Source organism: Emydura macquarii, unplaced genomic scaffold, assembly GCF_026122565.2.
Source record: "Emydura macquarii macquarii isolate MOO-44397 ecotype Brisbane River unplaced genomic scaffold, CSIRO-AGI_Emac_v2 contig_2205, whole genome shotgun sequence".
Taxonomy (NCBI): domain Eukaryota; kingdom Metazoa; phylum Chordata; order Testudines; family Chelidae; genus Emydura; species Emydura macquarii.
This window is the reverse complement of record NW_027132342.1, coordinates 22494410-22511976: the sequence shown is the minus strand read 5'-3', so window position 1 is coordinate 22511976 and position 17567 is coordinate 22494410. Positions and strand designations below refer to the sequence as shown.

General features: G+C 40.7%; 1 protein-coding gene across 1 annotated transcript in view; it reads left to right on the top strand.

The window, feature by feature from the left end:
- ANO4 (anoctamin 4) overlaps positions 1-17567 on the top strand; it is a 340774-nt gene that overhangs the window by 301521 nt on the left and 21686 nt on the right. The window contains exons 21-26 of the mRNA XM_067559089.1: positions 3016-3052; positions 4778-4889; positions 5932-5989; positions 8729-8826; positions 11750-11892; positions 14678-14830. Coding sequence (XP_067415190.1) covers positions 3016-3052; positions 4778-4889; positions 5932-5989; positions 8729-8826; positions 11750-11892; positions 14678-14830 — 601 coding nt within the window. The remainder of the gene's footprint in view (positions 1-3015; positions 3053-4777; positions 4890-5931; positions 5990-8728; positions 8827-11749; positions 11893-14677; positions 14831-17567) is intronic.

The window sequence follows — 17567 nt, the reverse complement described above, 5'->3', positions numbered from 1 at the left end:
GGATCAGGGTATCAGCCACATGGGCCATTTAGCACTTTTATATTCTCCAGAGGGAGAGGCTTTAAGGGCAAGAAAGAGACCACCTTTTCAATTATATGAAACAAAAATAGGTTTAAAATCACCATTGTTTGTTTCAGGCAAGGCAGAAAGCTGTAAAGGAGGAATGTTGATAGAAGCCATGGTAGAATTTCAAATTACTTGAGTTCCTAATCAGCTGGCTTAATACGAAGTCTGTGTATAACTCACTAAACCTCAGCAACAGTTTGTAAAATAAATTGTGAAAAAGGAACTGGGATGGGTGCGCAATGGAAACTAACGAAGGACACAATCCTGAAAGGATGGTGAGCTCTTTGAGGAGGTGCAGTGTCCCCTCAACTCCCATTAATGTCAATAGGAATTGAGGACACTCAGCACCTTACAGGATCTGGCCCCAAATTAGTAAAAGGGTTAAAGCCATTTGAAGCAAATGAACACAGTGATTTAGTTTTATAATAATAATGAATACTGTGCATTTATATAATATGTTGTATGTTCAGTACTGTATGAATACCAACTAATATCAAAGCTTCTCCATGAAATAAATTAGCAATCATTCAGAGGAGTTTGAGACCGATTCCTGTTATCATAGACAAGTCCCAATAAGAATTTAGAAGAACATCAGTGGTTCTGAATAAAATAAAAAACACATTTGGCAACAGTTAATCATAAAGAATGTTCTCAGAGCTCCTATGTCTCTCTCCCAAAGAGAGAAAAACAAGGTCTGTTTTTGTTAGGACTAATTTGCTTGTTACATTTTCCACTATTTCCCTTGCATTTGCAGAATGAAATGACCTTTTATAGATGGAACAGTGCTAACATTTTCATTAAAGTTCACACCCTTTTCAGTTTCAATGTCAAAGATTTCCAAGGTGAAAATTAGTGATTTCACTAAGGTGTAGAAAAGAGTATGGCCCAATGAATATGTCATTGCTCTGGGAATTAAGAAACCTGAGTTTTATTCCTGGTTCTGCCAGTTACCTGGTTTGTGACTTGTATTCATTTAGATGGAATAAAGGGCCCAAAGAGTCAAAGATATTAACAAGACCCTATCACTGTCCAGCATTAAATAGTATAAGTAAGGTTCAGGGTTTGGTTTAGAGACCTCAGCCTTCTTAGTACCATGGCAAATGCACCATTTTTAACTTTTTACTAAAGATATAGAAAAAGAAGGGAAAACAGTTGTTAAAGCATTTGAACTGTAAAGTGCTAAGTAAGGCTTTCAGTTTAACAACATTCCTTGTTCCTGTTAGCTGTAGAGAGTCTTTAGAAGGAAAAAAACCCTTGTTGACATTCTGTTAGCTAGTATTAAAGATAGTAATAACCGTCCTTTTGGGGAAAAGAGTAGAAGTTAGTTGAGATGGGTTGGAGCTGTTGTTGTTAAAATTCTGATCCCGTTTCCTAGAAGGGCAAAACAGGAAAAACACACACACAAAGGGGAAAGAGAAGAACAACAAAAATAAAAAACACAATTTCTATGTCTGGTGTTGACTCTCCCTTGCATCCTCACTGGTGGAAGAACACAGGCCCAGCACACAGTTTTATCAGCCACTCCGAGATCTGCAAACTCATGCCAGCATCAGGCTGTTTAGAGCATTGCATTGAGCTGCCTTTCTGGTCACAGGTTTACACCAGTGTTGTAAAATATATAGTCTTGGCTGGCTAAGCCAGACTCTTAATAGACAGAAGGCAAAAGGAGAGGAGTAGGAAAGAGAAGAAATAAGATAGGGAAGGGAAAGGACATTCTCAGTGGATGTGGGTGTCTGACAAAGTCTCACATCCGATGTGGTGTTGGATTTAGCCAAAGCTGGTGGAGGACATGATGTCATCTGGGTCCCTCTCTCTCTCTCTCTGGCCTGGTCTGGTCAAAACATCTCTTAGGATTGGGCAGAAGAAGGTCCAGTGGTGTCATACTGATTCCTGGGATCCCAGAATCATAGGCAGTGAGTTATATGGGCCCATGGTGCCCGTGCTCCACCAACATTGAGGATGGTAGGCTTGGCTCCACCAATATTTCTAGGAGACCAGCCACGAAGCCTCCAGTGGTGCTCAGCCGTGGAGGTGCAGAGCGCAGCAGCCCCAAGGGCAACCCAGCCTTCCTTCCTCTCTCCCTCTCCCTCCTTCCTCCGACACGGTCAGCGGCTGGCCAGGAGCCACTCCGGCCCCAGCCCCAAGCAGTGCGGCATGGTGGCAGCTACTCCCCCTCCCCGGTCCTGCCCCTTTTCCACATGACATGGGCCCAGCACCCTGGCCAGGACCCGTTATGGGCACCACCAAAAATTACACGAACCTGGCGCCTATGTCCAGAATATGTAGGGGGCAGCAGCGATGATAGTGAAGCTTGCTCTTTTCCCTTCGCTTTGTCTTTCAGCCAGCCAGCATCATCGTAGTCAGCTTTCCTCCCAAAAAAGTCTTTTTGAGGACCCCAAAAGGGGTGCAATGGGTGGAATAGGTTGTCCTCTCATTACTTTGTCCACTAACTAGGCCTAGTTTCCAGCACACCAATTTTGGTTCACTGATGTTTGGTTCCACACTTTTCTTGCTTACCAGATACGATCTTACCAAAGTCCTTGAGTTATATCGGTAGGCCTTTTTGTTTGGACAAGTTCACTCTGTTTGTCTCACTTTTGCACCTTTTCCCATTATTTGTTAAACTGACAATTCGGGTAAATTTGCAGAGCCAGTTACAAAAGCAGATCTTGGGCAAATTACTTAAGCTTTCTGCACCACATCTATAAAGAGGGATAATGATAGCTCTACTCCTTTGTAAAGTGCTTCTGTGGACGAAAGATACTACATAAGAGCTAAGTATTACTACTGGTATCACAATGCCAACAAATTTTACCAAACAAAGATGATTAGAATCTCAGTTTTAAAATGCAGTAATAGTTATTCATGCTAGAAAACAGATCTGTGTTGTTAATGGTGTTAAACTGAACTGGTCACATTTTTTCAGAGATGGTTTCTTATTTGTTGCAGTTGTATGAAAAAGTTGCTCTTCTCCTGACAAATTTAGGTAAGTGGTGATAAATATAAAACTGAAATAATATTTTATTGATTTATGTTTATACTTCAGCTGTCGCTTCATTCTACATATTGAGCATGAAATCCTAGCTCCACTGAAGCCAATGAGAGTTTTGCCATTTACTTCACTAGGTGCAGGATTTCACCCTGAATCAGTATCCCTGGTACTGCCTAGGTTAATGCTAACCTTGCAAAATGCTGCCTAGGTTAATCTAATGCATGTTTCTAAAATATTGTACCATGCATATAACTGTTTATAGTTTTTCAAAATATCCATCTATCAATAGGACATTTAATTTCAAATCCCACCTTGAAACCTGACTATTGCCTATTAACAAGAAAACTGATCTCTCTTTCCCTGTCCTCTCCCTGCTACATTGAGCCTGATTCCTATCTGAGCTTTAATTCGTAGATACGATAGAAATGAAGCTCTGATCTGAGATGCTGCAGCTGGGAAAGTAAACGGAAAAGGGAAATCTCAATTTTTCATATTAATTATTAATTTATTTACATAACTGTTCATGGCGCTTGACAGACAAATTAAAGTCATGGGGCCAGATCCTTCACTTGTCAGAACTCAGTTGAAGCCCATGGAGCTAGGAGTGGCGTAGCCAGAACTGATTTTTTGGCAGGGCCTGTGGTTGACACAGGTGGACACAAGCCTTGTGTCACAAACGAAACAGAGGCTGATAAAAACACGGGATAAATTGCTTAAAATCTGATTGGGTGGGCCTGCTTTCAAAGTGGATGGGCCATGGCCCACCTGTAGCTACGCCACTGGCTCAGACTGTTTACACCAGCTGAGGATCTGGCCCATGATTCCTGACCAAATACCTTAAATGCAAAGGACTCTGTTAAGCAAATGCTCGCCTTAGGGCCTGATTTTCAGAAGTGTTGCACACCCACAGCTCCCCTCACCTTCAGCTCATGTTGTGGGCACTCAGCACTTCGGCAAATCTGGCCCATAATGTTTATTACTGTGAAGTCTATGGGGCTACTGATAATGATACCATGTCTGTTGGCATGCATTTGCAGGAGTGGGCTCTGTGTGAAGACCTAGCACAACACGTGTTGACTGTTTTAAATATAGTCTTGAATGGCAATGTGAATCAAGGGTCAGGCTACTGTGGGTACAGCTACCCACTCCTTCTTTATTTATCCACCTGTTTCAATGCATTTTGTCTAAATCCTAGATTGTGAGCTCTCTGGAACAGGGATTGTGTTCGGACGAATTGTTTGTATAGTGACTAGTACAAAGGCATCCGGCAACAGAAATAATAATAAATAACCACGAAGAAAGCATTTGTTTCAGTTGGGAATATATCATGCTGTAAACTAGCATGCATTCTGCCAATCTAATTGCAGAAATGGAAGCAACAGAAGAGGCCGAGCATATAGTATAGTGAAGAATCCAGGAGTTGCCTATTCTGTGTCCAAATGAGGGAAATTGACTATGCATGTTACTTCTAGCAAACTGGCAAACCATTTCTTATAATTTCCTGTGATCTTGCATAGCCAGCTTGTAAAAACTTTTATAAACCTCATCTGATGTTTTATAGCCAGTTTGCTGTGGATTATTTTTTTTTGTACAAATTCTACTGTCATCTTATAAATCAAGACCAGCAGGCAGGTTTGCCAGTCCTGAAAAGCAGTCTCTCAGTGTAGTAAAACTGGTAATCTGCTTAAACCTCTCAAACTCTGTTCTCTTTATTCACAGAGCAGCCTCGGACTGAGTCTGAGTGGGAGAACAGCTTCACTTTGAAAATGTTTCTTTTTCAGTTTGTCAATCTGAACAGCTCTACCTTTTATATAGCATTCTTCCTGGGAAGGTAAGAATCAGTATCTGCTCACTCTTTGTGCTTGGGTCAGAGAGCAAAGAGAAAAATGATATTGCTATTAATGAAACAAAAATGGATCCATATGATCATGCTTGCCCAATTGCAAAGTCCAAGTTAGCAAAGGAGAAAAGGTTAAATTTAGATTTTTTTTTAAAAAAAGGTTAGAAACAGAATATGCAGTTCCCATTCTCAGACATTCCCTTAATGCTAAATTCTAAAAATTCCACTTCTGCTGATAAGACATTTTCACATTGCTTTGCTCTGCTTTTTCTATGTATAATTTGTACAGATAAGAGAAGAACATTTTGTCTTTATCTCAGTAACTTTTGCTTCACCTGATGTATACTTTGGCCAGTTTGCAGCAAATTCTAATTATTACAAATGATGGAATTTGCTTTTTCTGCAGAAAATAAGAGAAATCTTTGCATGTCTGTTCCTGTTTGTTCCCCCACAGAAATCAGAAAGCATCTGAGCAGATTTGGATTACCCTTTAGTATGAGTTGTTTGCCCCTACATATCTGAGTGAATTGTTTGAGTGACTACACAGTAGAACTGTGAAAAATTTGCACTCTTGATGAAAACTCATGTTTTCACTGATTCACAAAAAGTATACCACCAAATTTTTCATTAAGTCAAAAGAAAGTGGACCAGGCAGGGTTTTTGCATTTTATGGTCTCTTTCCAACCAGAAATAACACATTCTAAAGCAGTTCAAAATTGAACTTGAAAGCAAAATTCTCTTGACGGTGTTACTCAGTCTTGATATTCTGTTCTCCCTACCTGCTGAACATCAAAGAATGGAAAACAAAGTATTAGAATGTAGGCATTTAGCTAAAGCACAGGTGAAAAATTGCATAACTTTTAACATAAATTATATTAGAGATCCTTCAAATCATTCTGCATAATTACATCTTTGATATTTAAATTAATCCTGTTTGGGGAAAATGGGGTTAAAACAGTTATGCTGAGCTTTTTTCTAAAATTCTGAACACAGATCTAGTAAGAAATAGCTGATGTTTGCTCTTATGTTAAAGATTTACAGGACACCCTGGTGCCTACTTGAGGCTGATAAACAGGTGGAGACTGGAAGAGGTGAGTATTTTGTAACTCTTAGGCTTTTTAGGCTTCTGCACCCACTGTGTAATCGGATTGAAGCCCATCGATGGCACAAGATGTGAGCAAGGGCAGACTCTGGCCCCCTTCTTAGGTTATTTTGAATGTGTCACTGAGCTTCCATATATGTAATTCTGACAGTACACCACTGACTGATGTACGCCATTGATTGAATTCTTTCTCACCTGCTTCAAAAAATATTTCCATACTGATAACACGTTTTTTAAACCTTAGCTTTTGGGGTCTATGTATCATATTTGGTGACATTAATAAAGGACCTCAGTTTGATTTCTTTTTTTTAATTGTGGAAAAAAATGTCAGCCGCTTTCTGTTCTTCATCCTCAATATGAATCAATTCGGATATGAATCTGGTGATTTTCTACCTCTAAAATACAGTTTTCTACCCAGTCAAAAATTTATGAGGTCTAGTTCTTATCGCATTACTGGCCTGCAGCATCAAATTTAAAGCAAACAAAATCCACTTAAAAATAAATCAGAGCAACTGAGCAAGCTTCCCAGTAGAGCTGGTAGAAGAGTAATCTAATGTAATGGTGAGGTCTGAGTGGGGTTGGCTTTGAAATTAATTCAAGAACCAGTCCCATTTTTATAAATATATTCTGAATTCAAATGTAGCTGATGGATATTGTAAATGAACAATTGGCAGCCTGTGGAGAAATCAGACTATCTAATGTTAATATTTGGTTACCCAAGTAACATGGTTTTGTCTCTGTTTTTTAGTTGGATGACAAACATTTTCACAATTGAATGACAAATGGAAAATCTTGAATAACAGGTTGCATGCTGCCAGCATGAATTCATGGTCACGTCTAGATCTCCACCCATTGGCATTAATAGACTAGAGGTCATCCAATTACTTGTGAATAATGAATAGCATGATCCTACAAATCACAACACATTGAATGCAAGTTTTTTATTCACAAATACATTTTTTCATTATTTTAGCAGCTGTATAGTCCAGGGAACAAAAACTGCAATGAGTGGACAAATGGAAAATCAATGTTTTCAGTCTCCTCCATCAAAATAGACCTACTCCAAAATGGAGCCAAAGCAAAAGTGTGTTGTTTGTTTGAAATAAGTGAGCTGGCTTATATTTCCCTGATATTTCAGCAAATGCTTTTCTCAAAGTGGGCTGCAAAAGCTAGTGTCTAGCAAAAAGATGCAGTATTATTTTTTCCAATAGAGAGGGCCCATTCTTGTCAACTATATCCATGACAGGCCTTATTTTTGGTTTAGACTAGATGACCCGTGCAGTCCCTTCTAACCCTATGGTTCTATGAACATGGGCAAGAATTTAATATCCCGATATACAACAAAAACAACTTCTGACCAGCCCTGAACTGAAACCAAGGATAAGGGCATTGTCCAACTGAGATCCCCTGGTCCAACATCAGTGGCCAAATTCAAGCCTGATGTAAGCAAGTGAAACACCATTGACTTCAATAGAGTTGCTCCAGCTTACCCTAAGGCTGAGTTTCCTCATGTGACTAACTCCTGTCAAAATAGAAAGATGATGTTAAATCAAAAGAGGGATTATCTATTTTCTCTGTTTACTTTAATTTTACCTTTTATAATGCTGAGTGAGGTTGACTTTAAAAAATATATTTGCCAACCTTGTTGACCTAAGGTAAGCTTAAATGAAGTCAATGGAGAAAAATAAACAGGGAAATCTCAGCTCATTGTACAATGGAAAACCACTCCCATAAGAAGGTCACTATATGATTTATTGTCAAGCTTTTCTCTACTAAAGTGAAACTGGAATATTTCTGTCTTGGACAAGAATTAGTCTGGTCCATCTATACTGTGCACAATGTTCATTGATTCAGCTTTGATTCCCCTGTTTATGTCAGGATAGTCAGTGGTGCAAAATGTGTTCTGAGGACAGCAAGGGCTAATCAGTGCAGTGAGTTCTTGGACCTCTCTACTTCTTACAATGATTGAGCAAAGCATATGGAGCTATACCAATTTACAACAGCTGAGCATCCAGCCCAAGTCAAACCCAAATCACTCCATATTGAAGCTGGTACTCAGGAAGAAAACCTGACAAACAGGCATTTGATGTCCAGAGTCTTAAATATCTAATAACGAGACAATAACTTAGAGATCCATTGAGTCAAATACTTTGTCAAATAATAATAATAATAATAATGTACAAATACTGCATTTTAGGCATAAACTAATTGCCTGAGGTGTCAGCAGGAATTTCCTCCCAGAAGCTGGGAATGGGCCACAGGGGGACGGATCACTTGATGATTACCAGTTCTGTTCCACTGTTGGAAGACCAGACACTGGGCTAGATGGACCATTGGTCTGACTCAATATGGCCATTCTTATGTTCTTGTGTTCTCCCCATTCTTTATAACATATACTGCCTGATCCAAAGCCTACTGAAATCTAGAGAAAAACTCCAATTTTCTTTAATAGGCTGTGCATCAGACCCATACAAAATTACATAGTGAGCTAGCTACATTATTGTGGAGACTGAGTTGCCTTCATCCTAAGCATCTGGTTCCGATCAGTGCAAGACACTATAGATTAGACTTAAAGGACTAGTGATATGACTTACCTGCTCCTTTGGATTTATCTTAAAATAGTAAAAAATACAAATTACTGTACATTCATTTCTGCAAATCCAAAAGGATTTTAAAAAATCAGAATTATTTGTTTCTTTAAACCATTCATTTTTTCTTTACTCTGTAGTGCCACCCTAGCGGATGCCTTATTGATCTCTGTATGCAAATGGGTATTATAATGGTGCTAAAGCAGACCTGGAATAATTTCATGGAACTGGGCTACCCGTAAGTAAATACATTGCCTAAGTTTATATAGGTCGCAGAAAAATATTGTTTTCATTATTGCCTTCTGATTTTCTTAAATGGGAGAAGAATACAACAGTAATTATAGTATGACACCTAAGTACAGTGGAGAATTCTTCTGAGATATTTCCAGATGCATAGTGTTATTTACATAGTACAAAGTCTTAAGAAATGAAAATAATACAAATAATAAATTAGATACTATTTATTTTCCTGAAGTTGTGGTATTTTCCAATTTTAAAAAATCTTTCTGTACCATTGCTCTATTCTTTACACTGAAATGTTAGATACATGTTCTTTAGTCTGTACCAGTAAATTCTAATTAGATTTCTCCTTGCTGGGTGACGCAGAATACCTGAAAGAAGAGGTAGAAGCCAGAAAAAGTTCACTGCTGGGATATAGGCAGTCAAAAATTTGCCAAGTAGACAAATGTACTGACGTGGCCATGGTTACTGACAATGTATACAGTAACACTAGGCTGTGTTCTAGCTAAAGGGGACTATTGTTATTTCCTTTAAGGATGCATGAGATTAATATTTAATGGATTGCTATAGACAATTGGTCATAGAAACATGGAGTCGAGGGCCACTGGAGGGGGGGTGGAATTACCAAGAGAGCAGTCAGCATTGTAAATACTTTTACCCTTGCAAAGTACCACTGTTCACATCAATTTGCCTTGCTGCAGAACCCACAGCAGAGCCAGTCCAGTGTACTGGAGATGTCAGTCTGCAGGGCTGCAGAAGCCACATCCGAGCAATTATTTTAAGTAGCCCTTGCTGAACAGAACCATGTAGACTTTTGAGTAAATTGCCTGACCTACACAACCTACTTGGCAAGCAAGGTGTTGAGTACTCTCTACTTTCCTTCTCTCCTCTCCTCAGCATGCCATGATGCTGTAACAAACAGTCACATTCAGCACCAGTTGGAGGAATTAGAAGAAACAGCAACGTTGTTTCTTCTCTTTCCACTCCTGGCTTCTTTCATCAATTTTTGGCACTCTAGTTCACTCTTTCTGCCACCCATTAATAAGCACCTTGCAACCTAATGAAAAGCAGAGAGGGAGATTAAAGAAGAGGAGAGGAGAGAAGGAGATGGGAAGAGATCAGTTTAAAAGGGTGAGAGGTTTAACAGAAGTAATGCCTGTTTCATATCTAGTTGGTGCCTCCACTTTAATGTTCCAGCATCAAGTTGAGGCAGTGTGAGGAGTTTGCACAGCTGGTATCTGTTCCAGAGACAGAGGAGTTTCCTCTCTCCCCCTCTGGCCCCATGAATCCCTAGCAGGCATGAATCTCGCCTTTGTCTGCCAAACAGCCTAGTTAGGAGTTCTCTGCTCTTCCAGTTAAATGCTATATTGAGTTTGGCACCACTTGGGTGTCCAAAGCGTTCAGCGAGGATCGTCTACACCTTCATTGCGCCTCTGTGTAGAGGCCAGTTACAAACTGGGTGGGCCCTGGGCAGTGTGACCATCATGCTATACTAGGGCTGTTGGTGGTGGAAACGTCCCCAAAGGGCGCTCACCAATGAGAGGAGTCAGAACAACCTGATAGGGAACTTCTACTCCAGCAGGTGCTCCCCCAGAGCGCCTGGAGGAACTCTGAGTGAGTCAGGGGCCCAGGCCTCTTCCAAAGGCTCCTGTTTCTATATGATTTGTATAATGGGAACCTGAAAGTAGCCTGTCATGTCACTCCATGATGTGTGTGACGTTAAAGTGGGTTTTGAAATTTCTGATGTAAAATGCTAGAGCACTTTAAAAAACCTGCTATAGGAACCAGACCCCAGAGAGTGGCACTGACATGCTGCAGAAGTCTAGGGGCCTGGATGAGACAGTTTATGCTGTAATGGTTACATGCTTTGACACACACATGCAAGGCAAAGGCATGAAGCTCACGTGATGCTTCAGCTTGATCTGAACATCATGCTCTGCAGCAACTGAGCATCAGAGCGTGATGTCTAAGATCCCCAGGGAGCTTTCCAAACGAACATGAGCAATGTGTGGTGGGATTGAGAGGGAGAGACAGCATTAAGTGGTGGAAAGGGCCAAAATAGTTTAGGAAGTATTAATGAAATGACAGAGAGAATGACACATTCAAAACTGAAATTGAATCTTCAGTTGAAGATTTCTGCTTGATCTGAAAGTGTAAGTCAGTTCTGTTTGCCATGCCCATAGCCAGCCCCAGGTACTGGAAAATGTCATATTTCAGAATAAATGTGCAAATAATTAGAAAATTGTGTCAATTATTGATTGGTTTGGGGACAGGAACTTACTTCTAAGGAGAGAATAAAGCCACACTACACTATTACAGTTTTTTACATCAACTGCTAATCCAATGTCAACAGTATGTACACAATTATTAGCCTGCCCATTTGTTTCTGCCCAGTATTTTATTGAACATTCAGTTCCAGAGGACACATTTCCATGCAAAGAGAACCATATATCTCCCTTCGTAGCAATGATTGACTTAAGGAATTTGCCACTCTACCTGGGGAGGAAGAAGGCAGTTAAAATGGAAACAGATGTATATCCCTTTTCCTAGTTAAGAACATCTATATCTGAAGTTCCTGTGTCCAGGAACTTTTTCCCATCTTAGCGGTAATACAGGATAGTATTCTGTGCTACCAACCACATCTGTTAATAATATCAAGTTCTCCTATACACCTGATATATTCAGTTTACAAAATATATTGTCTAGTCCAGCCCAGCCTCTCTCTTACGTTTAATAAGTAAACAAACGTAAATTTGTCAGTCAGTCCTCTAACACAGCTAACCTCATACTAAGATTCTTGCACCTTCAGTTTGCACATGCACAGTTGACTTCTGTGTAATCACCTCATCAGTGTTAAGGTTTCTAATTTAAAATCCTGAATAATCAATAAATGGGTATTTACAATTTATTTGAATATGCAGTTTAATTCAGAACTGGTGGACCAGGAGAAAATTACGACAAGAATATGGCACACAGAGAAAAGCAAGCTTTCCACAGTGGGAAAAGGACTACAATCTTCAACCTATGAATGCTTATGGACTCTTTGATGAATACCTAGAAATGAGTATGAAATTATTCTGGTTTTACTCTTTTATGCTAAATTTTAATGTCATTACTTTTTTTTTTTAAACCCGGAGGGCTGAATTGTTCAATTAAAAACTCCAGAGTACTGCTGTATGAAACTAAAGAGACTGCAGAACGATTTCCATTATCACAAATCAGATGACGAATGGGAGTGGATTGTTAAGAACAAAAACCAAGGCAATATCTCTAATAATGCCACATATGATGTACTAAACTTCCATTTGTGAAATGTTTTATCTGATTAGCTGCCTTCATGGGGGGAGGGATAGTCTCTAAATAACAGCCTCAAAATTCTTACTTCATCAACTTTATAGATCCTTGTGTCATTGTTATTCCTTATGAAGCAAATTCCACTGAACTCTGATAAGGTCTTAATGTCAAAGCACTTACTTTTCAGTATGACAGGTTATATTTAAAATGTATTAATATTTACTGACATTTACAAAATAGCTTGCTTCTAAAAAACACTGCTTTCCCCAGGAGGAAAAAAATGAAAAAAGAATGAAAGACAAAGGACTTTTGCCTTACTAAACAGGAGTGTACATGTAGTGAATACAGCCTGCCGACAGGGGTGGAGGCAAAGAGGGCAATTGCCTAGGGCCTGGCAATTTAAAAGGGCCCGGAGCCTCTTCTGCCTGCGGCCATGCCCACACTCCACCCCTGCTGCAACCCAGGCACTGCCCGGCCTCGCTGCTCACCGCGTTGCTCCTTCCCCCATGCAGCCTCCCCACCATTGCTCACTGCTTGTGTCCCTCCTTTCCTTCTGCACTTGACACCCCCCCACCCCGCCACTGCTCATTGCATTCTTCCCCCTACCCTCCCTCCCCGCCCCCGATCAGACCCCTCTGGCTGTCACTCGCTGCCTGGGGGAAGGGGGCATGTGGAAGAGAGGGGGACTGAGTGGGGGCAAGGGGTGCAGTCCTGCAGGCTGAGCAGGGGAGGGTGGGGCCTGGGGCAGAGCAGGGGTGGACTGAGGCAGGGCTGCAGGCAGAAGAGGCAGGACGGGACTGTTCTGCCCAGGGCCCAGAATTGCTGTTGGTGGGCCTGAGTGAATGGGTTAGGGCAGGAGTTCTCACAACAAATATTTTGGTGGCCTCAGAATGCGGCCACCAATTCTTGTGACGAATTTTCCTAAATACTGAATTAACTGTAGGAAAAACAAATAAATATGCACCTATATATGTCCAAATCATTGTCATTCATTTATGTAGGGTTGTTGGGGTTTTTTTTGCAGACTCAATAATAAAAATAATGTGCAGTTGTATTTTGGTGCCTCTGGCCCCTGTTGCCTCCCATCGGCCCCCCAGGCTCCCCATCACACCCCCAGGCCCCGCTGCTTCCCCCCCATTGCCTGAGCTCTATTCCGCAGCATCATGTCCCAGGCTCACCCCGCTCCTTGCCTCCTCACCACAGCACCTGGTGAGCCCTGCTGAAGCCCCGCCAGCTGACAGCCAGAGCTGGAGTCCCTGGTTAGTGTGGGGGTAGGGGCTGAAGCTCAGAGCCCCACAGCTGAAGCTGGGAGAGGGGGATTGAAGCATAGAGCCTGCCACCACAGCCCCAAGACTGATGGGGGAAGGGAGCTAATCCCAGCCCCAGAGCCCCGTGGCTGCAGCTGGGGGCAGCGGAGGGTGAAACCGTTTGCCAGAGCCTCCAGCTGAACTGGGAAGGGGGGTTGCATTCTGCCCCCAGAGCCTCCAGCCAAATCAGGCATGGGGAGCTGAAGCCTGCCCCTGGAGTCCCACTGGTTTGTACTCTCCCCCATCTCTGCCCAGGAAACTGTCATTGGCATGTTTGCAGGAAAACCCTCTGGTGGCTACATGCAGCTATGGTGGCTGATCTGGGTTAGCATCCTCTGTGGTGCAATCCCATTGAAGTTCAGGGGAACTGTGAAAATCAGCTACTCTGAGAAACAGGCCCTAAACAATTATGTCAACCGTAGCTGGGCATGCTCCACGCCTGCCTTTTCACACCATAAAAAATGGCTCAGACTCTTACTGGTTGTGTATCCACCATGCCATTTATCTGAGTTCCCTCTGGCAACAACTTTACAGTCCTGTGCAACAATACTAGTTACAATATCCTCCGTGCTTTAGGCCCTCAGGACCTGAGAGCAGCAGAAGTCTCCCTTCTCTGAGCCATTTGTTAGACCAAACTCAGCTGGCTCTGGCCCTGTTCCTCTCCTTCCTCTGGGGCTCCTTCCTGTGCCTCTTTATCGGTCTTGAGCTAATGGGCTATTTGGCTCATTTTCTCCCTCAGACCACTGGTCTGCCTAGCGCATTACCTTTAATTACCCCAATCAGCTTCCTCTGAGGGAACTAGTGAGTGTCACTGTGATCAGACTCACCTGTTAACTCCCTGCACTCTGTTGCATTAATGTTTTCAAAACGCAGACATCTAAACAGAAGTGGCCTAACTTTTGGAGGTGCTGAGCAACCCCAGCTAATGTTGAAATTTAAAAAATAAAAATAAAAAAAAATCAGTTAAACAGATCACAAAACAGCTCTAAAAACATACAGCTCTCCAAAGCAAAGGACGCCGATTTGGTTCTCTAAGCCATCAGGAAAGTCAATCATTTGTTCTCCAACCCTGGTGCCAATCTTTTGGAAAAATTATTGTAGTACTGGTGCTGCTAGTACATAGTGATAAGTGATGGTACTTCATAATGAGCCAGTTTACTAGCTATATGACATGTTGGTAGCCTAGCATTTTGGATAAGATCTTGAAAGTAAATATTGAAAACACTAACCTTTTATTTTTTTCCCCAGTTCTTCAGTTTGGATTCACAACCATCTTTGTGGCAGCTTTTCCACTAGCACCACTTCTGGCCTTACTTAACAATATTATTGAAATCCGGCTTGATGCATACAAATTTGTCACACAGTGGAGACGGCCATTAGCTTCAAGAGCCAAAGATATAGGTGAGCTGTTTTTCTGCGTCTCTTTTTAAAGACAAAGCATTGATCATTCGATGAAACCAATTACTTTAATTTAAAGTTTTATAATTCATTAATGGCGTTAGCTTCGATTCCCATCCTCTTCCTCATTATATAAAATAATGCATAATTTTTGCTCCTAAAAAAGCTGTAAACATTCAATGCCAGTTTATTTTTTGTTACCTACTAATCCAATTTGGAAAATAGGTTTTTAATTATTTGAAAGATGATTTATCAATCCAGATTTTTTAAACTAAGTGTTCAGGGATCTCTGCTGGATTTTCCTTTGGTGAATGCACCTCTTTAGTAGCACATACAGCTGCTCACTTTTAATATAATGTGTTAGCAAAATTTTTAAAATGATGCAAATTGAAGTAATTTCCATCTCTGAGATGCTTTGCACACTTTCTACTCCTCCAGCCAAAAGTAGGTTTCCATTTGAGTCACTGAGAAAAATAGTTTCCTGTCCACAAAAGTCTTTGAAGTGCTGAGAATGTTGCAGACTTTCCAGGACTGACTAAAGGATAGGGGACTCCACCTACTGGCTAACTCTTCTGAGAGTGGTTAGTATCTGACTGGCTGGTAATAATAAAATGATAAAAAATAAGTGTTTCACATTCTTATAATTCAATCATGTTTATCATTTTAAAATGTAAGTTGAAGAAGAATAATTTAGGAAATTGAATCATCCATTTAGGACCAGATTCTGACCCCCTTACACTGAATAGTACCTTGCTCCAGTCCCAGTTCAGCAAAGTATTTAAACATGTGCTCAAGTGCTTTGCTGAATCAGGGCCTCTATGAGCAGTTTGCTTCAGTGAGATAGCTAGTAGAGTAAGATGTAACTCAGCATGAGTAAGGCAATGGGATTCTGGCCTTTTGAGGTCTCAATCTTTGGTGTGAAAGATTGTAAAACCTGTCTTAAATGACCATTTAAAAGACTGTCAGTCACCAGTTGCTTTAGTGAGGGTGATTCTCTAATAAAGGATAAGCAAAATTGTACTCATAGCATTTAAAGATTTTTTCGGATGCTTCCTTAGGTCAGGTCGCCTAAGAAGAATGGTCTACTACAGGTTTCAGGGTATTTTACTATCCAAGAACACTTGGATTGTCTCATTATCTTTTGGGGAATTTTGTACTGTGTTCCTCTAGTAATGGTTTGGTTCATGGTTTTTATTAATCATAAATACTTTTCCATCATCCCTAAGCAAAAACCAGGGGAATAGATTTCCGAACTTTGCCTATATATTCATCTTTTGTAGGATCACAAAAATCAGTGTTGGTATGTTTGCTAAAGGCCAATCATGAAGAGTCAGAAGGGGAACAAGCCTTAATTTAGATGATTCTCTGTGCCGTTACCCTGGATCTCTACATGATTAAACAAAGCCACACACTGGACAGAGAACAGCAGGAGACTTGCTCTTTATTTCTGAAAGTTAAGCACAAAAGAGAAAACGAAGCATCACATTTAATGCTATGGTCTTTTTCTTCAGTGCTCAAACTGTACTGTCCCTGAAATTTTTCTCTGTTGAAAGAGATCATGAAGGACATATCCATTATTTTGGCCTGTTGGCTTATCTTCTGTTGTCTACACTAGCTTCCCATAGCTTCCCATAGATTATGCTCTTATCTTCAAGGTGGTTAGTGGTCTGGGCCCAGCATATCTAAAAGATCACCTAAAGCTCCAGGATGAGGATCGTGGTCAACAACTCCACTACTCAGGCACAATGGCACTTTTCACCACATGGGCAAAGCTTGTCTGTGTGGGAGATAGAGGTTTCTCTGGCACAGATCTGAAACTGGAATTAATTCCCACAGGAACTATGAACCATCACAAATCTCATCACCCCTTCCATTTCAAATGCAAGGCAGTCGTCTTCAACCTGCCTTCTCTAATTTAAACACATAGCAGTGTGTACATATCTATACATATAAAACCAAAAATCAATAAAATCAAAAGAAAACACCACACCCTAGCAAACTAGAACATTACGCTGCAGACATAATTCTTCCTCGGGGGAGAGGATGAGAGAGCAAACCACATTTGGCAGATTCTGATTAAGACTGGATGAAATTTTTCCATCAAAACTGTTTTGTGACCCAAAAAAATGGGGTTTTGACTAAGTTAAATTTTTCATTAAAAATATCTTTCTTCAGAAAATTTCAATTTTTCATGGAGAAAATGAACACTCAGAAACTTCAATTTTAATTTTTTTTCTGAAACCACAAAATTTCAAACAAAACACCAAAAAATTATGCTTAAGAAATGCACCACAGTGCCTCTCTGGAGTTGTAGTTTGGATCCTTCATGCCCTCATTTGCTTCCTTATGCCCTGTTCCCTAGCCAAACTACATTCATGATGCACCATAGCTAGAGTCTCCCATGATACACTGTGGTACATCATGGGAGATGTAGTCCAACCAAAGAGTCTGGCCCTTAGAGGATAGGTGCATAAGAACACACACTACAACTTCGATGAGGCACCGCATCAGCATATCTGAATTGAAATGTTCGGTTTTACGCCAAATATTTGCAGCTGAGATTTTCAGTTTTCAATTTTATACTAAAAAGTCAAACTTTTCCACAGGGTAAAAGCCCTCACTTTCTGCCCAGTGCTAATGTTAGACACATCATTAGAAGGCACTCAGATGCTAGCATGCTAAGGGTGGTATATGAACCTATATAGACTAGAATAAATCATGTTTTCTAAATACATTAAGT